This window comes from Rissa tridactyla, chromosome 11 (assembly GCF_028500815.1).
Source record: "Rissa tridactyla isolate bRisTri1 chromosome 11, bRisTri1.patW.cur.20221130, whole genome shotgun sequence".
In the NCBI taxonomy this organism is placed as follows: domain Eukaryota; kingdom Metazoa; phylum Chordata; class Aves; order Charadriiformes; family Laridae; genus Rissa; species Rissa tridactyla.
Genome location: NC_071476.1, coordinates 3,881,886 through 3,906,016, shown reverse-complemented (window position 1 = coordinate 3,906,016; position 24,131 = coordinate 3,881,886). Strand labels below are relative to the sequence as shown.

Genomic DNA, 24,131 nt, shown 5'->3' with positions numbered 1-24,131 from the left:
TTAACTGGAGTCCTTCGTGCAGATAATCACGCGTGCCTGCGCTGCCAAGGCCTGGCTTTCTGAGTTGCTCCAAGCTTATAGACCTTCTCATCACATCTGTGTCATGGGGCTTCAGGTAAAACTGCCTCTGCTCTTCTCTGGTTGCACAAACACACATCCACTGACACATCTGGTTTAGCCTGAATCATTTAATTCCCTAATTTACTGAATTTCTTTTCTCCCCTCGTTGCAGAAGGGCCACCGTCTGTTTTCTGTGGCTGATTTGTGTTGTGTGACTGCCGTACCCAGGACAGAGAAGCTAACGGTGCCTTTTTCAAGGTGTCATATCAAAGGAGAAGGGAAAAGGTATCACCAGCCACAAGCCATGGGCTGGCCTCCTTGGGCTGGGTCTCCAAATACACTCCAGGTGGGTCTGATGATGATGTCTTATTAACCAGACTGGTCCATGCCTCGAAGGGGACAGTGACTGTCTCTGGCCATCCCAGTCCCTACACCTTGCAATGCTTGGACCTGTCTGCCTCAGTAAATACAGAGTGATGGGTTTGGAGAGAGCTGTCTGGTCAATCTTTCTAGTCTAGTCCTCCCCCTTCTTCCAGAGGGAAGGAGGTGAGAGGTGGCTCAGAAATGGAAAGGCCCAATTGAAACATGGCAACAGATTTTTATTGATTTAATTTGCATTTTTTAGAGAGGAAGAAAAGACTCTTAATGATGACAATAGGCTAGCACCTTGCATCTAACTCTCAGGAAAGTAAGAAACAGATTTGTCTGGATTCACTTGTATTCATGCCAGAGCGTGGCACATTGTCTGGCGCGTTGAGCTGTGAAGAATGGCTAGTAGGTTTTGATTTGGGCAGACCTAATAAATGTGGGCATGGGCTGGTCCTCTCCCCAGCTGCCTCCACCAGCACAGACCACTGCAACATCTCACTTGTCTTTAGCCTGGCATGTCATACCTAAACCGGGCAGAGCTACCCGGACGAGTCAGGACATTGGGACAGAGCAACTAGGTTGGTTGGCAGCTGCTCGAATCCATTTGCATATTTGCAGTCAGCTCCTAGTTTTCTGATGAGCCTGCAAACCTTGTTCATTTTGCTTTTGCAAGTGTTTTTGTTTATGCTTTGTTCCAATTAAATTGCTGTGAGATTGGGCAGGGATTGTAATAGCAGCCTTGTGTTCAATGGAACATCTCTGGCAAATATCTTTTAAACTCTTCTGTGTATTAGTGGCTTTTTTCCTCCTTATTGTTTTCTCCACGGAGCAATCTGCATACAACAGCACGGATCCAGAGACAGGATGCCTGAATCTAGATGAAGAGATAAATGCAGTACGAGGCACCCACGTTGGGTGGCTTTAGCTTTGGCTCTATTAAGCAGGCTGTATCTTCTGAACCAAAACTGCCCCAGTTGATTTTGGGATGATAGGGTCTTGCTCTGGCCAGACAAAATCAGTGGGTGCTGATGGTCTGATCTGTTGTATCTTTTCCCTTGCATTTTTCCAACACTTTTCATCCCTGGTCCTGACTGGGTTGGGGACAAGTGAACATCTCTTGTTTTGCAGATAGGACAACTGAAACAGAGAAAGGCAAATCTACGAAGAGACAGGGATTCCTGCTTCTTAGCCCCCACTGCCTCCTGGAATGGTGGAAGTTCTCCAAGCACACACTGTGAACTGCTGTAGGATGGGTTAGACCCTGGGAAAGACTTTAAATGGCTGGGACAATGAAACAAAGGAATGGGCCATCTCTGGGTGGGGTGGATCACGGGGCGGGGCGGGGCTCTTTAAGATAGAGGGCCAAATACCAATGAGGAATATTTTAGACAGATCTTTGTTGTCTTCTAGGGGCTCTCTTGAGATTCCCATCAGCAAAATTGTGTTGTTTTTTTTTCTTGGTAAATTTACTGTTTTTTTAATGCCAGCTTGAGGGCAGCCTCTCACACCTGGTGCTGAAACTTTCATACCACCTACCTGATTCTACCAGTTAATTAAGGACAGTTTTAAAATACCTTTGGTCTTGTGATCACAGTCCCCTTTATCTTTCTTTCTAGTGCACCCTGTGAGGTGAAATCTTTGCTGTGGTACCTCAACCTAAAAGCTAGTGGAGTCCAGGCTGCAGGAGATGCGTGTCTATGTGACGCATGCATGCTCGAGTTGGCGTCAGTCATGGCGAGTAAGCATGGAGCGAGGCTGAGAATAACACTCTTTCCTTCTGAGAGGAATTTGCAGTCAGTCTGAGAAGCAGATGCTTTTGAATACAGAGATGACAGAGACAAAAGAGGTGTTACTTACCTCTGGGCTAATGTAGGCTGTCTTGTTGGGGGATGCTGTTCTCTGATAGACATCCCTCGCGCCTCCCTGCCTGCCTCCCCCCAGCCCTCTCTCTGTCTTCTGAAGAGGAGAACTCAGACCAGAACATTGTTGTGTGAAAACTGTTCTGTCGAGAGCAAGCCTTTCGGCTTAGACCACTTGGCTAGCTAACAAAAACCAGCCTGCTGGACACCTGGGGTCAGCAGACTGTTAGAAGAGACACAGTTCATTGAGGTAGCCCTGCTTTTTCATGTGTGACCCTCCTTAACACCTGACCATATACTGAGGACTTCCCTGAGGGCTAGTGGTTCGGTTCAGTTGACCATGTAGTGATATTCTGCTGGGACAGATTCCAGCCGTGTCCTTCACGCTTTATGTATTACCTTATGGTGCCTCCTCTTCCTTCTGAACCTGAGCAGCTCTTTGTGCTGCCGAGACACGAAGTTGACGGCAGCGTACTCCAGAAGTGCAGAGAACACAAACAGCAAGCACACAGCCATCCAAATGTCTATGGCCTTCACATAGGACACCTAGGAGTCAGAGAGAGTGACTGAGATAGGGTCGAAATGCCTTTTTGCTTCCCGTTTTACATGTAACGCCCAAGGCCTTTGGAAGGAGTTGATCAAGCCATGATATGGTTGACATCCGCTCTTGGATACTAAAATCTGTCTCATTTAACATGAATGTATTATCAGGCCACTGAAACTGCTCCTGGGCTTTTAAGTAGCAATAACTCTACAGTTTTTCATTTATCCATATAAATGAAATCCATATCTTGGTTGTGATGGTTTATATGCAAGGAAAACAGTAACCCAATCTGACCGCACCAGAAGGCCTTCGTAACAGGGAAATTCATTACTACTACAAAAGTATGATGGTCAGGTGGGTAAAAGGTAGACCATAGAGTGCATATCCATGTGTGGTTGTTGCAGGGGTTTGTAAGGTACAGAGCTCCTGGCTGCTGGGAGCTGTGGTGGATCTTGACACGAGTGCTGAATCTTAGGGGAAGTTTTGCTGCTAAACTCTGCTAAAATTTTTGCAGGGGGGGACTGGAATTTTTCTGCTTGCCCTTAAACAGGAATAGGGCGATGGCAGCAGAATGCCTCTTGTGCTGAGCAGGAGGGTCTGTGTGGTGACTTACTTATGGTGCTGTCCCCAGAGAGTGCACATTTCCTCCCCCTGTGAAGATACGCGTGTTCCCTACCTTGGGCAGTGATGCTCTGGAACCAGAACTCTGTGTGGTCATGGTGAGCACTGTGGTGATCCCCAGGCCAACACGAGCAGGTGCAGCATCCATATTGATCCAGAAGGAGATCCAGGACAGAATGACAATAAGGAGGCTGGGGATGTACATCTGGATCAAGTAATAGCCCATCTGCCGCTCCAGGTGGAAACGAGCTTCTATACAGGTGAACTTGCCTGAGAGGGATGGGAGATACATGGAAGATCACTGGTAAGGCAAGAAGAGCCTCCTGTTTTCAGCTATTGTCTGGAGACTTTCCTTGCATTGCCTAGAACTGGAGTCTTGTTAGAGGAGGAAATTAACAGCTGCTGCCCAGTTCTGAAATATGGATGTACAACATCAACAGAGCAAAGAAAGCTCTTGGCAATATGTCCTTTGTCACTTAAATTTCATCTGCTCCCTTGCATCAAAGGCAAAAGAAGATGCTGGGAGAGAAGGTCCAGACCAAATACCCTTGAACTGTTGCAGGTGTTACTGGGGAGGGTTCCACAAATTTGTGTATTAGCTTTTTATTGGCTATATATCTGTATATTTACTGGCAATGCATCTACGTGTATTTATATATATACTGTCCCTAGCTGTGTAGGACAAGGTTTGTATCACCAGAGTGCCGTCAGACAGAGCAAGAGATTCTGGCAAATGCAGAGTTCCCAGTTCCCCTCTGAGGAACCCAGCTCTGGGTAAGTACAAGGGTACAAGTTACAAGGGTAAACAGCACTGACCTGTGTTGTAGTGCTTTGTGCAGTATCTCAAATCTTTTTCTTCTTTGAGGATAAACTGAGGCAATGTCAGCCCATCAGCAACTTGCACAGCTCCTTTTTCTTGCCACTCAAATATGAGATCATTCATCGTGTACCCAACTGTTGAGAGGAGGGGACGGACACCGTGTGAAACATTAAATACTGATCTGGAAAGGGACAGATTTGTCGACGAGAGCTATGCTTGGAGGCAGGGACTTATCCCGGCCTTCCTTGGCAATGCTGTAATGAATGGGATTTGGGTTGAGGCAGAACTGCTCGTGCATATGGTAAAAGCTAGGCTAATGATCTGCACTGGAGCTCTGATGGTGTGCAATGATGGTCTGCAATAACACACATTTTTTTCTTCAATTTGGCTTGTTGAGCTATTTGCCGTTTTTTCAAACTTGACCTCTTTCTCTGAATGAAGTTGTTCATCGTCTTTGCTTCCTTTGGGATAAGCGACATGTACAAGGGGCAAATGTTCATTCAGAGAGAAAAAATCCCATTTGCAGCTGAGAATGCTTTCACCTTTCTCCTCCAAAGTGAAAGGCCAATGTAAATACAAGCAAGCCAGTGCTCCTCTCATGGGATCTTTTAAGATTTGGCTTCTCTAGGAAATGTCATGTGCTGAATGAATGGAAAATCCTGAGCAAGTGGTTCTTGAGCAAGCCTCCAGAGAAGGCTGAACTGGGAAGGGGTTGCAGCTGGGGAGGGAGATGGCAGGGGAGAGGGAAAACATGTTGTCTCCTCTCCAAAATGGAGATGCACGCAGGACTCACAGCTTTCCAACTGCATGATGCATGTCTGTACGTCCATGGGGAAGTTCTTCAGGTCCATGGGGCAGGCCAGAGTCAGCGTGATCCTGAAGAGAGAAGACAACGCAAGCGAATGCCAAAGTTTGTGGTACTGGTGAGGGGGTGAACCCTCTCGGACATCCAATGTTGCAAACAGGCTGGTACCTTGCCCAAGACACACTGGTGTGCTGGGGGGAATGACTGATCTTTCACCTCTTCCCTGCCTGTGCTTTCAGACGTGCTGTTGGGAAGCATCAGAAACACTGAACATTTGGGTCTGTGATGTAATTCCCAACAGAGTCGCCTGCTGCAGATGGCGTTTCATTGCGATGTTGTTTTGGACTGTGCAGAACAAAGAGTTCCCACACCAAATGGTTTTGCTGCTTCGGTCTTAATTTCTTGCCTCAGGTTAACAACAGTCTGGATTAACATCAAGCCCAAACCCATTCTCTGGACCCCCCCAGATGCATGTCTAGAGACTGGGAACTGTTTGGAAGTCTTTGAACTGACATTTCTGCGTCAAAAAAACACATGAATTTTGGTCAAGATCACACATTGCTGTGGGGGAAAAGAGAGATTTTGGTGGGGTTTTCTGCAGGGAAGATACTCTGTGGTATGTCAATATGAACCTTTGTATGTTCCTGGATTCCTGCTGTGCCTCTTGAGACCTCTACTTTTGTCTCCCAAGCTCCATTTTCCACTAGGTGCAAGCTGCATTTTCTGTGGTATATTGCAGTGCTGCCCTATTATACCATGATCTATGCTCAAGAAGTTTGTTTGGTTCAACAAGCTGATATTAAATGATTTGATTCAGATAGCTAGACTCGTGTTATTTGGTTTGATAATGCTGAAAATGCTGTTCCCCGAAATGTGTAGATTTTTCAGCTTTTTGCCTTGATGTAGAAATAGCAGAATATCCTGGGGGCCAGGAATTGAATTTTTCTATCATCAAACCTGCAAGAAACTTAGCAGGAGGGAAAGATACTTTAACTCAAATCCTTATGTTGGAAGACATTCTCTGCTTGAGTTTAGAGGCATGTTGGGACAGATGCGACAGTAGAAAGAATCGATCTGTTCAAGTTTCGTCGTTATGAAAGCAACTGCATTCTCTGTATTTAAGCAAACACCTCACTAGAAGAGAGTCACCACTAGCCTTTGCCCACCTTGTTTTTCTCATCACATCTCTGACAGGGAACTTCATCTCTGATCAATCAGAGAGATAAGCCTTCAATGAGATCTTCCAGACAAGCCCTGTGAGAAGAATTTCCTGCAAGTATCTGCCCGATGTGAAGCAGGGGTGGCTGTGGCTGCCCGTAGGTCATGAGACGCTGAGCACATGCTGGACAGGCGTGTGCTGAGAAGGGATCAGAGAGTGAAATCCTCAGGGGTGATTTTTGGTGGATGCAGTGTTGAGCATTTTGAGTCTTGGGTCCATGGGACAAATTTCACTTTCTTGTAAATGCCTTGCCTAGAGTTTGACCATCGCAAATAGTAGTAGCGAAGATCCAGTTAGAAAATGGCAGAGCACTTTAGATGGAAACCTTTTTTTTAAAAAGGAAAGGCTATTTCTCTTTTTGGAAACTCTTTGCATTTACATTGTGCTCGTCCATCATGCATGCCATGAATTTTCAGTACTTAAAAGGGGCTTATAAGAAAGATGGAGACAAACTTTTTAGCAGCACCTGTTGCAGTAGGACCAGGAGTAATGGCTTTTAAGCTAAAAGAGGGTAGATTCAGACTAGATATAAGGAAGAAATTCTTCACAGTTGGGGTGGTGAGACACTGGCACAAGTTGCCCAGAGAAGCTGTGGATGCCCCATCCCTGGAAACATTTAAGGTCAGGTTGGACGGGGCTCTGAGCAACCTGATCTACTTGAAGATGTTCCAGCTCATTGTAGGGGGGGTTCGACTAGACGACCTTTAAAGGTCCCTTCCAACCCAAACTATTCTATGATTCTATGAAAAAGAAACCTATATTTTCATTTGGAAATGAGAGAGATATAGGAAAGTTCTTTTTTTTTAAACAGTAGAAATTTTTTGCCTTGAAAACAGTGATGAGCGCAGCCACTTTGCTCCACGTCCCCTGCTGAGTCATTGCTCTGTTTTGCAGAGCAACCCCAGGGCTAGGGTGACCCAGTATTCCCACTCTGTGCTCCTGCAAACCCATCTGGAAAAGGACTCTGTGCCGCATGCACTGCCAAGTTGCTGGTGGCAGTTTTACTACCTGCCTTTTTTTAGAAATTAAGAATTGTGAGGTTTCCACACTCAGCCAGCATGCATGGCAATTCTCTTACGATTTTGGCCATCAGAGATCCAGTCTTTGGACTGGAACAACCTTGAAGTTTGATGGAGCCTGTCTATATTGCAGCATTAAGCTGTTTGTTTCCCTTTTTACAGCTCCATGCTGCTTTTTCTTCCCCATGGCTGCCACTGGGAGCTGCAGTGTGAGATGGGGTGTGCGTACCTCAGGCAAATTTACATTATACATGAGGTGAAGAAGTCCTAAAGATAGAGTTAAACTTGCCCTCTTTAAGCTCATGAAGTTTGATCTTGATTTCATTGGTTTAAATAAAGAGTGGATGGGGTTGGAAGTGACGTGAGGGCGGAGGTTTTGACTGATTTCCTGTGGGAAATTCGGTGCAATTAGTTCAGCTTCACTGATGGATTCTCAGATCTAGCTATAAAGGGATAAATGGGAAGAGTTATGCTGAGACAAACCCATGGAGCTCTACTTAGAAGTTTCCCTAGTTTTTTGTCAGGAAATGCTGCAGCTTTCAAAAGATGGTTTTCATGGGTTTCTGCTAGTTTTCGCATCGTACAGCTAGTATAATATTTCACATAGTACAGCTAGTATAATATCTCAAGTAATTTTACATCAGGGATGTTAAGGAATCTACTCCCACATTAAAAAAGCTTCGATTTCTTTTACCCAAGGGCAAGCTCAAAGTCTTCACTTTCTCATTTTAGGCTTGAACAGTGTGAGTTTAGCTCTGCCCTCCCCTGCCTCGGTGGAGGTCTTCCCATTGAGTCACCTCACCTGATGCTGTAGAGGACATTGCCGTTTCTGGAGATCCTCAGAAGCTTGTTGTCTGTGGTGATTTCATGGAAATGGGCCCCTTTCTCATTAGCGAAGAACAAGTCAGGCTTCCAGATGGAGTCCAGCATAGAGGGGTCCAGGTCCAGAGAGTCGTCAGGGTATTCGTTGTACGCCAGCCGTGGGTCGTTCCATTGCTGTCGCAGGAAGATGTTCACCCTGTAATCCTGCACGGTGTAAGCAGGGAGCAGAGAAACGCAGTTAGTGCTCGAAGCAGGCTGAAAGCGCTGAGAACTGGGGAGCACGTTCTAAAACCATTCTCAAAACCAAACCATGTCTAGGCCTACGTTCCCAAGCTGTGACAAGCTTTTTTGGCGTTGTTTCTCAAGGAACTGTTGTTATTTTTAGCTCTGTAGCTTACAGCGATCTCATAGCACGAGCAGCTGCCTGTCCTTACGTCCCTCCGTCACAGCAATTGTCAGCTGTGTGTGAAGTGTCAAGACCACTAGTCTGAGCCCCGGGGCCGGAGGAGCGATGTTCCATTGTGGAGGTTGTAAGGGCTGGTGTCAGCGGGACGACAGTTGCAGAGGATTAAGGGGGAAAGGACATTAAAGCCAACTTCCTTCCGGTGTTGAATCATCCCCTGTTGTGACTATCTATGGTTCCTCCAGACTTGTAAAAAAGAAAAGGCACAGTGAGACAGGCAGCCCACGGAAGGGATATTCCCTGTGCGCCCGCTAATATAAGGGTGGCTCACGTGAACTGATGGGAACAGCTGCCCTTGGTAGGAGTATGTGAACAGGGGAGGGATGTGCATGAAGTCGGCTCTCCTAATCCTAAGGGAGCGTTCAGGGTTCCCCTCGCTCATGTCAAAATGCCATCAATGCTACAGAGTTTTTAGGATGGCTGTTTTCTTTAATTGAAGCTAGTCCCCCAGCACTATGCAAAATTACGTCTGCCTCATAACCATGTGTCCTACAGCTCCCCCGAGCTCCCCAGGCCAAGGCTGGCTGCTGAGGTTGAGCTCAGACGCTCTCCTGGACGATTAAAGGCAGTTTCTGTTCTCTCTGTCTGATCGAGAGCTTTCCAGGGTGATCTGCGTGCCCCTTTTCTGCTGAATTTCACACAAGAAAGTGAGCCAACAAATTGAAACGGAGAGAGGACGTGCCAGCTATCAGGAGAAGGATAAGAGCTCCATGTCCATAAATTAATTGACATTTTCTAAGTATAGAGGCAGACTGCATCTGAAGAGCAGCACATAATAAACCAATTTCACTGCCCTGGCCCAAACGAATAGTTGCTGTCATGATTAAGGGTTTCATCGGTGCCTTTCTAATACTAATGTCCTTTGAAGACTTTTATTAAGAGACAGTTACTGGAGGGTGTCTGACGTGCTTGCTGGTATCTAATACCTGCTGCAGGCACTAGGACCTTTCTTTCAGTGAGACTGCTTGGCACCTGTGAGGGGATCTCCCTGACTCTGCCATCAGGTCTGCTCTTTCCATCTGGAGAACACAAAGCTCTAGAGTTGAAGGGTGCATGCGGAGCGGAGTCTTTCTGTTGTTGCTGCCTCCAGTGCTCGCTTGACTATGAGCCTACAGCCTCTCGCCCAGGAGAACATGACTCGAGTGGAGTTCAGTCACGCAGGAGGCTTTGGAGAGGATTGTATCTCGGGTGCTTTGTGGTTTTGGATGGGGCAGTTCATAGCCAAGCCCATGGTCTAGAATCTGTTTCAAGACACTTAGCGCCATCTGCATCCTCGGAGCACAGAAGCTGCTAATGACATTAATGATTGTGACAACAGCAAATGGACCAAGAACATGATGCTAAAAGGAGCACGCTTCTGAGCATGAAAAAGAGTTGCAACACTCGCTCCTTCTGCCGATACTCCGAATGTCACCTTCGCAAGTCCTAGCAGGTCCCTCTGACTTAATTATTCATCTCTGTTGACCGTGTATAATGTGTCTTGAGAAGATGTGAGTAGCTGTGGACAGCTGGGACCCAGGGCCTTAGCACAGGGCCAGCCGATCAAGCAAACATGAAAAAGGCCAGCAACCCTGAACCTCCGCTTCCCGTGGCACGCAGCAGCTCCCCGAACAACTTGTATACTTTCAGTTCTCCCTTTTCTGCGTGTAAAGATCTGCAGCCATTGCAGTCGGGGGAAATCAATGTCACTGACCTAATAGGTAGAAAGCAAAAGGTTGTTTTGCTTATTCAGCTAGAAATAAGCTGGATGCTAGCAGGTCAGCTCCAACAGGGGGCTTATGTCATGTACAACACAAATTAAACTCATGTTTGGAAGAAACTTTAGTGTTAGCTGCCCAGAAGTGTTCTCAGCCTGATGGAGTGTTGGAAGGGGGGTGGAAATGGAGCCAATCTCCCTGCAACAGCCCGTGTTGCCACAGATAACTTTGTTGCTGGAATAAAATCACTGCTTCGGCTCCAAAACTTGCCAAAAGGAAAGGAAGGGTGAGAAGAGAGATGCAGCATGGTTTACATCACCACCCCAGCAGGCGCAAGAACCCATAGACAGAATGACTGCCGTAGTCTTCATCACCACGATGAGGGATCTTGGAAATTAACTTCTCACGGTAGGTGGTGGTGAGAGGGCCCCTCCTAATGCATCTCCAGAGACCAAGTGTCCTGTACTCATGTCCTCCGTGGGAGCAGGCCAGGGACATGCCGTGGGTGTGTGGTGTGAGACTGCACTACCTCCCTCCAGGGGGTGTCCAGCAGCGTGGTGAGCGTGCTGTTCTTTGTGCTCCTCCTTCAGAGACGAGGGTTTGCAGTGGGTATTTTTTGTTTTGGAATATAGACACACGCGCATGTATGTTGTGATGGAAGAAAGGCAAGGCCAAAACAAATATAATAAATGCACTGAATGCATTTGTCTGGCTTTGCCATTTTATGGCGTTAGGTTTTTACCTGTCTGTGTGTGTGTGTGTGTTTATGAAGCTCTTCCTTCTCCGTGGGTTTATTCCACAGTCCTGGCCTGGCCACTGAGAATGGTTGTTTCCTCCCAGATGCCTTTTTCTTTGCATTGCACTGTAATATTGAAGGTGCTGAGCAGCCTTTTAGATTTCTTATGTCCAGGCTTATTTGAACATAAATGCAAAATCGAGCCCTGTGACTTCAACGTGGACAATGACACTGCCTGAGGTGCCGGCAGGAGGCACGGAGAGCAAATGGGGTATGTCTGTGGCTGTGACATAGCCCAAGATAGAGGTTACAGTATTCTATACCAGATAAAGGATCCTGGGTGTCAAAAGCTTTGTGCCTAGGCATTGGAGTCAAGCTACGAGGCAATGAGCCGAACAATGCTTGTTTGTTTGCTACCTGGAGATATACAGCGTTTCTCCTGGATGCTGCTGTGTGAGATCTTAATTAATGTCACCAAGAAGTCCACAGTTATTCCTCAATGGTGGGCAGAATGGACCAATTTCTGATGTGAACTTTCAAGGAAAAAAAAAGAAAAAATGTTTTTACTGGGGCTGCAAACTCAGCAAAAAAAAATCTCTTTCTCCATACACTTCTTATCACTTGAGCTCCTCATTTGTGTTGCCAATCACATCCAGACATTGATTACCTTGTGCAGCCTGTTCTTCTGACTGCCTTGGGAGTGGAGAGCAGCAACCCTGCGTTGTGAAGGCATTCGGGAGCTTTGCAATTTGGCACAAAGGCATTTTACTCCCAAGGGGGAACTGAAACAGGGCAGGAAGAAAATAACTGAAGTGATCAAAGTAGTTCAATTTGATAATGCTGAAATGAAATTCTGCTTAGTGGCCTCTCAAGGAGACAAGGAAAGGGAAGATCATTTCAGACTGTTCCTTCCCAAGATACCACGGTCTTGGCATCTGGTGATGAGCGAGCTGATGAAAGCAGTGGCAGGCTGGAGGTAGTGCTGGGAAGAAGGGATGGAGGCTGTCAGGAAACTCAATAGGTTTCAGCCCCTGACTCAGGGGTTCTGTCAGATCAGCCTCTGCACTGGATGGTTCGGTGAGAGACTTCACTTTGATAGGTTTACATTTCACTGATGGAAAAAAGCCAGAGCAGAGACTGAACTCCCTCAGGAGGGGATTCTGTTATCCCACCTGGACGGCAGAGCACAAGGGGCTTTATTGACACGGAGTTCATTCTCTAGAAAGGGAATTAACAAATATTTTTAAGGCTACTCACCCTGCAAAGGAGCACTACAACTGGCTGATTGCAAAAAAAAAAAAAAATAAACACACTGTGAGCAGACCTTGAAAGGGTTAATAAGGGGCCTTGTTATGTTGCCACATCTGTAGCCAAGTAGCCAAATTGAAGCCTGGTGTGAGAGCCACAGCTGGGCCAAGGAGGGAAGGTGCTGTGAACAGTAGTCGTGTTGGAGGTGCTGCTGAGGAGGAAGTCTACTGCTTGAGGAAGGTAGGCATGTGGTGAGAGCAGTATCCTGGTGCTTAATATGTCTGGGATTTTTGCTCTGGAACCCAAAGAAGAAAGTTTTTCTGGGCCCCTACAAAAGGAGGGGAAAGCCCAGCCTGGATGAGGCTTTGAGCAACTTGGTCTAGTGGGAAGTGTCCCTGCCCATGGCAGGGGGGTTGGAACTAGATGATTTTTAAGGTTCCTTCTAACCCTGACCCATTCTATGACTCTATGAAAGCATATCCTTCTGGGCTAAGGATGGGGCTGCTGGGGTTGGGGTAGGCAGTAGCCACTATCCTGGATTTTTGGGCTTAGGAATTTAGTAGTGAGGTCTTGTTCTTCAGCTTGGATTTGTGTCCTTGTATTTGAGTTGTATAGTCCAATTTCATCCCTTTTTTTTTTTTTTTAATTTATTTATTCCCTCCTCTAATCAGTGCAAAGAAAAACTCCGCCCACAGAGATGGATGAAACGCTGCAGGTCTAATATTAAAACTGCAGCAGACCGTGAGGTGTTGTGAAAACCTTTTCATTTTGTGTTGTGTGACTTTGTTACATGCTTATCATCTCTGTGGGACTGATGGTTGCTTTTAAGAATGACTGACTGCAGCAAATAGAGCTCAAAACCTAGCCTTTGCTACAGGCTTTGTGCTTTGATACTGAAGTCTTTTGCTGACCTTGGGGTGAGTGGGCCCAGTATTAAATGTGACCCATACGCTTCATCAGTCATATTTGCTATCTGCTGCACGGTGGCTTGTGAGGCTGGAGTGAATTGCTCAGTCTGTTTTGCAGGATGGTTTCTTATCTCGTTGAAAAGCTCATGTACAGATGTCTCTGAACGAGTATTTAACATTTGGACATTTGCAGCCCCCGACTTCTCCTGTCCTTAGGAGATGCTGGGAAACCGATTGTGGTGTGTTGCAGCTGGCTGGAAGGTTACGTTTGGTTTGCTCTTTTCAGATGGCATAACTATGGCATGAAATCAGCAGAATTAAATTTGCATCTATATATACTGTACCTAGGGGAGCCTGTGCTGGCTGCCTTGTGGTTTTGTTTCTTTCACACACTCTCGCTTGCTGCGTGTGGGTCTTTTTTTAAAACATGGGACTAGGAGTGGTCATCTTGAGTACTGAGTCCAGCTCCAAGCAATTCTAGGTGATGATATAAAAAAATAAATATTCTCCATGTGCCTTCGCTGTATACTACATGCTCCTAACTGCCTAAGTCAGTCAGAGATCCATAAATCTGCAGTTTCCATTGGAAGAAAGATCAAGGGCATTGCTTAATTCCAAGTTTACTGTTATAGCAGGAAATCTGTTAGATGAAATGCTCGGATAATCCTACCGGTTGTCTCATGCTACAGGGAAAAGCCAAAGCTGGTGCAGTTTATTCACTTAAAAGCAAGATGCTGTTCCCTAGGTGCTTGACTTCTGTTTCATTTTGAATGAAGAATATGTAGCTTTGCTATAGATTTCCCGCTCTGGTATGGCTGGGGGAAGGTGCTTATGCTTTTGAAGAGCAAAAAGGGATTTATCATCTTGTGGTTGGGAGTGGGGGTTGTCTGGTGTTTTTAATAAAAATAAGTGGATAGAATGGATGCGCTTGCGTTTGTCCTGTGGAATCCCTTGCTGTTAGATGTGCTATTGCAGTAATGCTTTGGGACAGAAGGAAGCTGCCTGCATTTGTCTGGCTGTTGTAGTTGGTAACGTCTTTCTCCTTGAAGCACTTGCTGGGTTCACAGGGACGTGTTCCCAACCGCGGTTTGCCTTGTCCTCGGAGCTGATTACAAGTGAGGCTGACGGACATAATCCGTGAGCTGCAATCTAACATAAATGTCCAATCAGTTATGTGTACTACTAGAGGCTTTTATGTTGGGTTTCCAGTTCTGTGGGATGCTTAAAGGAGTTTACTTCCCTTGCTGTAAGTCAGCTCTGCTTTGGGGAATTCGATCTGGTGGATGACTACTTCCCCCCCCTTCCCTCTATCCTTGCAACAGTTCTCAGGTCTCCACTTGCCTTGTTCATTTTGAACCTTTGTGGGGCAAATATCAGCTTTCTGCCTGCTCTGGGAAGTCTGTGCCTTCTCTTGTCCCCAACTCATTATCCTCCCTTCTGAGGTTTGTAGAGCCAAGTGGCTGCATCAAATGCCTGTTTTGTTCTATTTTCCTGTACTTCTTCCTCTTCCACTACTTTCCATGACACCTCAAGCTGTGAGTGACCATTCATGTCCAGCTTCTCTAATCCTCTGCACGGCGACCTTGTGATTTATGCTGATTGGTGAGATTCAGGCAGTGTAGGTTTAAATAAACTTAATAAACTTAAATGGTAGCAGTGGCATTTTCTGTAGGAACTAACAGCCCCTCTATGGAGATATTTTATTGCCTTCTCTAATTGCATGTGTGGTATCCATAAAAACCTGTGACTCTTCTCCTGCAGGTAGTATTGCAATAGGAACCCGAGGTAAGACGATGTAGTGCTCCGAACCTGAACCTGGCCAGGCTTAGGGTGCCTAACGATTAAGGCTTAAACGATAATGTTTCTCTTTTCGTGCAGTGAAGCAGCTTAGGGAGCGTTACCATCATCAGTCCCAGGGGTCAATGACAGACTACTACTTTCTTTATGGTAAAATGTTGAATTGCCTTTTTCCCCACGTGGGTATTTGATCACTGGTTTGAATTCAAAGTAGTCAGGTCTGTCTCAAAATCCCTTCACGACAGGACCTTCTGCCCTTCCCAGAAACTCTGGAGGGGAGTTGACGCCGTCTATTTGACCTGCTGCGTCCTCAAAAAGTAGGGAGAGACTGGCTTCTCTGCAGAGGAAATCCCAAAGACTGCTCTAACTTGCTGGGCTCTCATTTTTAGGTGTTTCAGTACCTGTGTCGCTTGTGTTCTCATCAGCGTTTACAAGCAGAACGGCTGTCCCCGAAGAAGTGCATTATATGAGGTTGTGTGCAGTGCTGTGTCAGCCTGACATCTGGGCTAGCTTGTCGGAGCTGGCTCGGGTATTTCTAGACAAAGCAATGTGCCCGGAGGGTGTTCTTGGGTTCCCATGGGAATTTTTTCTATGGAAGATAGACTATGAAATGAGTGACATCTGGAGAGGATAGCAAGTCCCTGCAGCGTTTCTTGGAGGTGAACTGCATCTCTCTCATGCTAGTCTATGTTAATTTTATGGAGCATCCTTCTGACAGGGATCCTGTGGCATCTTGGCATGACTGCTCCGATGCATCTCGCAATGTAGGACAGATATATTGAAAACCATGTCATTGTAACGCGCTCTGTACGTTGCGCAGGGATCCCTTGTGGGCCTGCCCTCTCCCTTGCACTCCGTGGATTGTCTCCGCTGGATTGCGTAGGAGCACAGTATTTACTGCCTGCCGTGCTAAAGGAAGTATCCAGTAAAATAGTACATTAGGAACACGTGTATTTTGGTTCTAGTTCTTTCTCTTCTCCTTTACGTACAGATGAATCAATGAATACACACTTTCTCTATGAACTCTGACAAATTCTGCAACCCATCTATGTGTTTCTTTGTGCTTGGACACGGTAACAATTTTTTTTTACGCTACTAGAACTGAAGTGACCCCGACCCCAAACATTTCCAGAAGAATGGTATAAACAGTAGTGTCAGAAGAGATTTGTAAGCCCAGGTATATGTCTGCTGATCTCCTCTGACAGTGGTGTGCGTTGCGAGTAACTTGTTAAAGTCAATGGGTGTGATCTGTATGTAAAACCTATAACATCCTGCCTGAATTTACAAAACACCAGAAGCTGGAGCCTTGCATTCTTCATTCAACATCTTTCTAGAAAAAGAATTACCAGAGAGTAATTAAATGCCACATTTCTGGATTAGCTTTAATTAGCACAGAGGTGAGGCACTGTACCTCCAGAGTTTTCCTTTGCTGTTCACTGATTATGTCACAACCGATCTTTAATAGTTTTCAGATGGAGCAATTATCTCCCCTTCTAGCAATTCTATGCTCCCAGCGTCTTGCCAATTAGATACAGCCTTTAGCCATATTCACTAATTTTGTCTGAAGTGAGCCTTAACTTGCAAATATTGGGTTTGATTTTTTTTTTATTAAAAATTATTGTCTAGCAGAAATACACTTCCAAGAAAATAATCGTCTAGTGTTTCTCTAAATCTTTAGGAATCTGAACTTGGACGCAGACTGAATTTGAGTTCAGCTTCACTTAAAGCGTGGATTCAAACTTCTGGACTTATATCCACTTAAACACAAAGTGTCTGCAACTGTCTCTGAGCTTGGAGCCTTAGGCAAGTCTTCAGAAAAGACTACTTGTTTCTTTTTGTGACCCTTATACTTTGCCTGTACAGTATTTTCATAGAGATGCAGATAGAGACTGTGTGACATTCAACTACAGGTCGTACGAGTTCTTGTATGTTGACCATTAATTTACTCAAACCTAGTTAAATCTTGGGAACACAGAGACAATGTTTTCCTCTGGTCATGCTAAAGAGGAGGGTGATGCCGCGTTTGCTGGGAGCGCAATGAGGCTGAGCCAGTAGCTGAACAGCTGTGCTGTGATTTTTACTTACCATAGTCGTTTCTGCAATCGAACCAAAGCTGTTGATGAAAATGTTGCAGCTGACATTCACTGGTGGCCCTGCATGACAAATACAGATTGGAACAGCAGTTCACCGTGTGCTTATAAGACAAAGTGTTTCCGCTCCGTAGTATTAAAACCTGTGGTAGGAACAGGGTGACTGAGGGGTGAGCGTGGGAATAAGGTCTGGTCTTGGTTCTGGTGCCAGTTTGACATCAGACAATGCTCTTGCTTTGCTTCTGTTCCCGGGTTGGGCGAGTGTTTATGTATCCCTTTTGTGAACTGTTTTGATGAAAAGGAATAGATGACGGGCAGGGCAGCTTCCTAGACATCTCGGCATTGCTATATGGGTGCCAAGCTCACCTTGAACATCATAGCAACATATCCCAGAAAAGAGAGGAGAGACTATTGACAGTCCCTCTTGTTTAGAGCTCTATACTTTTAAATGCTCATTTAAAGCATCTGAATGTTTCTGAACTGGGACCACGCGCTCCCTACAGAGCCGGTGCAGCAGATCAGGGATCAGGCCGGGTAAAGGAGCAAGTACCCCAGGTGGTAATGGTGGTGTCTGCTAAGGCTCACAGCTGGACAGGAGACTTCAGGGCTCTGCCAGGGGAAATTCTCTGACTGTCCTGTCTTGGGAGAGGGTAATCCCAGACTTTAGGCCATACCTTTCCTGGGCTTTACTTGCCTTCAGACCGAAGCTTTGCTTATCCTTAGCCATATTAGAGAAGTTAAGGGGCCATGAAAGGAGGGGAGTGAGGATTAAGTGATGAAAAGATTGTAGTTAGAGGCCACGGAGGACAGTCTGTTCGTGTGGTACTGGTGCCCAAAGGTATCAGTATGACTGGAAGCAGACCATATTATTTCTTGGCAAATCTGAGGTGGAAATGTTGCGTTTGCGCCGAGGGAGATGCCAAGAGCTGCAGTTCAGCACAACGCAAAAAGCTGGAGAATGTTTTGGAACCAGAGCCGCATCTGGTGCCTGGCAAACCAGTGGCGTGCCCACATACGATGAGAGGATTTCTGCTGAGCCTTAAGGGGAGGGGAGAAGCAAAAGGGGGCTCCCAAAGGACCTGCTACTGGTGCTGCCTGTGTGTGGTGGGGAAAGGCAGCCCAGGCAGAAAGCAGAGGAACCTCCCCAGGAACCGAGGTGCCCCTTTAACACTGGGGAGATTAACCTCGCATCCTCCCTGTGGCAGATGCTTCTGGGGATGTGAGATCTGTGGCAGAGTGGATTTTTAGATTATTTTCCCCATCCTTTATGGAGAGGAGGACGGTGTCTGCATTTCAAACACTGCCTGATGGCTCGGCCTCGCTGAGGGAATGGTGTTTGCCCGTTAAGGCCACATCTGCAGTCTGGCAGCTGCTGCAAGACGAAATACTTGGGGGGGAGGAGGGGGAAGGAATGGCTTTAACAAGAGGCTTGTGCCTCTAATCGGTGCAAACTTCCTCCTGTGTGGAAATTAATGGAATTTCCTGATTACTAAGTAACATTTGGAGCTTGGCTTGCTCCTTTTCACTTCCCTTTCCTCCTCTCGTGCTTCAGCCTCTTCTGAAACTTTCCCTGTCCTTTGCAGGAGTAGAACTGCAGCCACGTAACAGCAATGCTCTCTATGGCTGGGATCTTCTTGGTACGAGTCCCAGACAATCCAAGCAGGCTGCTCTCTCACCAGCTCCCATGCAGCCCTTTGCCAGCGCAGCAGCAGCTCACGTACTGTTCAATCTGTGCAGTTCTTCCTCCAGGCCATTAAATGTAGGCAGGGGCTAAAATATCAGGTACAAAATGGGGTCTGTCTCTTTTTTTTTTTTTTCCCTCCCCCCGTTTCACCAACCCCTGTTATTGAACAGGCTTGTGAAGTTTACCCAGCAGCTGAAAGCACACGTTTGATCATGCTTTAGCACTTGATTTATCCCTTCTGTAGTGCTCCTGTGGAGCTCAGGTGTAATGGTTTTCTTCTCTGGATCCATCCCATGTACCATATGGAAGGTCCACGTGCATGACACTTCCCTTCCCAAAGGGCACAGTGTAAGAAAAGATGCTGAGCTGACCTCCCAGATGACTGCAGGCGGACTGTGCCTCTGACGTGCATGGAAGGTTTTGGTCCTGCTCTTTCTGATCCTGTGCTGGTGCGCTCTAGTGAAGCTGAGTGTGGGATGAGCTGGTCCCAGCACACACGAAGACGACTCTCTCCTTGGGGCAGCCCAGCTCTTGCCGAGACACTGCGCTCTTCTCATTGTGTCCAAGGGGAGTTGTGAGCAGTTTGTAGGATTTTTTTTTTTTTTTTTTATTTTTCTTAAGCTTGTGTGAGGCTCTAGAAACTTCCCTGCCTGCCACTGAAAAGTGCCACCTCTGCGGTGGGATGCAACTGCGAGGGAATATCGTTTTCCAGCAGCAGGGTTAAGGGTACAGCCTGGGTGACGGGTCCCTTGTCCCACACCTGCTGGGGCCAGCTCTGTCCCTGCCTGGGTTACTGACTTCAGCCTCCTTCCTAAAGCAAAGCCCAAATGCATCTTCCTTGTTCTCAGAATGTGAATCCCCAGTTAAGTCCAGACTTTACAGCATTTATGGAAAAGCCGCAGTCTTCTTTTTGTTAATCTTCCCCTCCCCAAAAATCAATCCGATACGGATCTTTGATATTATTTTCATTTAGATCTAAGCCATTAAAATGCCCTTATGAGTTACTGCAGTTAATTTAAATGACATGCTTTGAGAGCTACAACCCCAAGCTCTGTAAAACACCTCCTATGCCTCCCATGTAAATTGGAGCCTGATTTATGTGTGGGAGGCTAAGCCAGCAAAACTGCCCTGTGGGGAAGGTGTAGTTCATTGAAACAAAACTGAAATTAAATTATCTCAAATAAAAATGCAATACCGCTGCCTTCAGCAGGAAGACAATGTATACATTTCATTAAATATTAAAGTTTAATTTCTTTTGTGTGTGTGCATAATTTAGTGGTAGGCAGGTTTACAGGGTGGGGTTTTTTTAACTCTTTGTGATTTGGATAAAAACACATTGTGTTCTGTTGCCTAGTTGATTTCTAGGACATAAGCTTCCCATGTATCTTTGGATTTAAAAGCCCAGGATTGAGCTTATTGCTTGAAGCTGGATGGCAGGAGCTGTCACCGTGATTAATGGGTCCTGGGAGCCCCATGTTAGGGTTGCCAGAGAATCCTGGGGTGAGGAGGAATTGGTGGTAGGAAACAAAAGAAGTGAATGAAGGGAGCATTGAAGAGGGGGGGACAGCGGCTGGGAGGGGGAAGGTCCCACTTCATCTCTGGGTATGAGTCAAGGGCAAATAGCTCTGGGAAAATGAGCTCAGTTAAAAAGAAAACAAACCAAAAAAACTCCACAAAACCTACACTTGTTAAAGTGGTGTTTCAAGGAGCGAAGAGAGAGGTTCTGTTGCCCCTTTCAGGGACTGCTTCAAGGCTGGTTGGCTGCCAGTGAGTATAGGGTGAACTGGGGAAGTCAGGTGTGAAACGCAGCTGTTGGGATGGGGCTGCGCTGGGCAGCGGTGCGAGAGCCCCCCCGTGATGGGGGACAGTGATGGGTCAGAGCTGCCCCTGGCATCTCCCTGAATTCCTCTGGAGCTGGTGGGAGAGACTCCTCCTGGCTTCAGTGGGTGTAAGGGAGGAGTGTTCCCTGCTATTAGAAGGTGCTGTGGGCAATGGCTTAGGGGAAAAAGTTGAAGTTTTTCCTCCTAATCTGCGAGAGGTTCAGTTCCCTGCTGGTCACCGTTTGGTTTGGCAGGATCCCCGATCCCTATGTTGAAGTGTTTCCTGCATGTAAAGTTATGAAGTTGTTTCCATTCTGAGGGGAAATCAGATGCCTTTCCAGACATCTGCAAAGCATCCATGTGCCAAAGCTCTCATTATCATACATATTTCATATGAATATAAAGGTGGTTCGTATTCCACACGCAGTGGGGGAGGCATTCATGAGGACTGCATGCATTTTTCAGTCCCCAAATGAAACAAAGCCATAAAAGCAGGGGTTTTGCTTACCTTTAAAATTTGGCCTGATCCTGGCATCGTATCCTGAAGTTCGCCCCATCAACTTATCCAAGAAATCGGAAGGAGACATGGGTTTGGGGGCAGATCGTGCTGCTGCTTCAGCTTCTTTGGAGGCTGCCAGGCTGAGTAGAAAGAAAGAAGAGATTTTAGTGTATGTCCCATACCGGGGAGCGCTTGGGGTCCAGAAACCAAACAGTCAGCATCTCATTCCCGCTGCGAGACAGGATGGGTACCCGTGTGAATGCCTAATGAGGCTGGTCTCTGCTAATTTGTTTGCCCAGCCCAAACATCTCTGAATACAGAATCCCAGCTGCCACCGAAGTAGAAGAGAGATGAAGAGTGGAGAAAATCCTTTTGTGAGTTTAGGTATAGCTCCTTGGCATGCCACTAAATTACAAATGTGAACTCTGGCACCGAGCTCCCCAGGAAAAATACACTCTGAGATTAGCCCTGGGCAGCAATTACTGCTTAATTACATGGCAAATAGCAAGGAGCATATTGGTACTCTGACAGCCTAATTTTCCAAAAGGCAGGTAGGATCAGAGCAATCTGGAATTTGAGGCTTAAATGAGTGTCATGTGATTGTACAGCTCCTGCAGCGCCTCCGGGACTGTAGGGGATGGATGTGTTTTTGCTTCCCGCTTGCTGGTCAGTCCAGCATTCGCTATTGGTACCTGCAATGCAGGGGTCTGAGGTCAATACAGCAGCACAGACTCTGGAGCGGGAGGTGTCTGGAGTGTGATCCTGAAATGATACTTGTGTTGGGCTGAGGATGAAAGGAAATGAAATCTTTTGGGGACCTGTGTGGCCTCTGGGGCAGAAAGAGTGAAATTACCAATTTATCTGTAGAAGACAAGCATCGTAGGCTGGCAATGTTCCTTCCGACTCCATGAGAGTCTGCAAGATCTGCAGGGTGATGATTTGGGCTTAGGAAGTCTCTGTTGTTGCCATCTACACAGGAACAAGCGACCCTTGATGCTAAGCGCTCATTCTCAACTTTGCAGGAAGTTTTGATCTCCAAGACAGTAATAGATACTATTCAGTTCCTTCCCTATGGTTATACGGCTTCTCCTCAAACACAGATCTGCTCCCAGGCTGAAAGTGTGGTGTAAAATTGCCTACACTAGCAGAAAAAGAAAAAAAAAAACAACTACCACACACACAAAGAAAAAAACCAAACCTAAACCCCATAGGTGACATGCAATGTGCTTAGGGCAAGAACAGTCTCTGCCTGTGGGTTCAGATGCCTGATGCTGATTGAAGCCTACAGGCAGTATTGCAATGCAAATATATAATGAGCCAAAGCAAGCTGCTCGGGAGGAAGTTAGGCTCATTGCTTCACCCTTTACAAACCTCCTGAATTTTTTAAAGTACAAAGACTGCGTGGGAACTGTGGGAAGGCACTGTGGCTGAGCAGCTGAGAGGCCTGAGCATGTTTACAACAGGCGCAAGATATTTAGCTACATATGTCTTCACAAATGACACCATGGATTCATAGAATGATATAATGGTTTGGGTTGCAAGGGACCTTGAAGACACAAATGTTGTCTTGACAAGAGCATCTTGAACCACCAAGTTCCCTGGGACTTTAGCAATAGGCAGGATTCAAAAGAGCTTGGGTGCCATAATTTCAAAATCAGGAGTTTGTAGTAACCTGTATTTGCGTTGACTCTCTTCTCTAGTGTTAGCAGTGATGACTTGCCAAGCCTTGGATTTCAATCCTGCAAACTCACAACTGCAGTCTGGCTTCTTCTGCAAGCTGCAACTGAATTCGGGTTCTCTGATTGCCAGGTTTTTAAGCGTTAAAATGGTTTAATTTCTGCAGTGAAGAGAGGAGATAAATTCCTGATCGCTTCCAGTGAGAATCTAAAACTAGGCTTTCGTTCACTCTATATATTCACAATCCACTCCGACACTGGACTTTATCTGAACTGGCTGGTGCACGCTCATGCTTGGAGGTGATCTGGCAAAGTGTGGATCTAGCTTTGACTATAGCCACGTGCCACCTCTTGTCTCGTCCCCATCTCTCCTCTGAGAAACTGTGTAAAGCCAAACCAGTGTGTTTCAGGAGTAAATGGGCTTGTGGAATGGGTGAGGGGTTTTATTTATTTATTTATTAGAAGGAAAACAACAGGGTGCAATTGATTTGCAAACTCAGAGGAAGAAAGCTGGGAGTGGGAGGACAATCAATACTGGGCTCCACTACTGCATTCCAATAAAGCGTCTGCATGGCAATGAGTCTAGAGAAAAGATTTCAATTAAGCAGCAAATGACTTGGTAACCAAAGACTCCAGCCACTTCAGCAGTAAGATGCCAGATAGTGCAATACACTGATTTCTTCTCATTAACTGGACTGGAGGAAGTATATGCAAGTGGAAAAGTGTGTGTGTGGGGGGGAGGGGGACTGGAAAGGGGAAGAGGCAATACAAATCTAATCAGCTTTAAGTCCAAAAAGATAATTAGAAACTGCAATTCCCCTGGCATTCATTTTAAAAAATGATGTGAAAAAGCACAGAAATCAGTGTTCAGCTTTCCCGTAAATTCAGTGCGAAAGCTCATGCTGAATATGTTCATTCCAATGAGTGAGTCTGCTGGTATTTCTTGGGTGCCATTTTTTTTTTTTAATCTTTCTGCTTCAAAGTTGCAAGTAAATGAATTTAACGGGCTCAGTTCCTACCTGGAAGTATGTATCTAAGACAAATGATTCCCGCAAGTATCTGGGAGAGGATCACCCTCTTACAGTCCCACTGCTTTTTGTAACTTCATGCCCATCCCTATGAGTTTTTGTGAGCACCTTTGGGCACGTGCTGAAACTATTAAATGTGTTTTCGTGCCTCCTGGTACGTTCAAGAAGCTGTGTTAGGCTGCTGTTTGTTGTTACCCAGATGACCTGGGAATGACGAGTTCCAAGTTTCTTCCGTTTTCTATTTGTTTACTGAATGTTTTCCTAAAACTAGCTGGTAGCAACTTCCCTTCTAGACTTGACAAGAAAAGGCAAGAAAGCCGGGGATGAGGGAATAGCAAAGCCTTTCC

At 46.1% G+C, this 24,131-nt stretch overlaps 1 protein-coding gene across 1 annotated transcript in view; it reads right to left on the bottom strand.

Moving 5' to 3' along the window:
* The window catches only part of GLRA1 (glycine receptor alpha 1), a 29,948-nt gene extending 7,959 nt beyond the window's left edge, over nt 1–21,989 (bottom strand). Inside the window, exons 1-8 of the mRNA XM_054217596.1 lie at nt 21,934–21,989; nt 21,090–21,220; nt 17,073–17,140; nt 8,119–8,423; nt 5,067–5,149; nt 4,270–4,407; nt 3,509–3,723; nt 2,688–2,834 (exon numbers count right to left, since the gene is read on the bottom strand). Of these exons, the coding sequence (XP_054073571.1) occupies nt 2,688–2,834; nt 3,509–3,723; nt 4,270–4,407; nt 5,067–5,149; nt 8,119–8,423; nt 17,073–17,140; nt 21,090–21,220; nt 21,934–21,989 (1,143 nt within the window). The remainder of the gene's footprint in view (nt 1–2,687; nt 2,835–3,508; nt 3,724–4,269; nt 4,408–5,066; nt 5,150–8,118; nt 8,424–17,072; nt 17,141–21,089; nt 21,221–21,933) is intronic.
* Nucleotides 21,990–24,131: the final 2,142 nt, after the last annotated feature.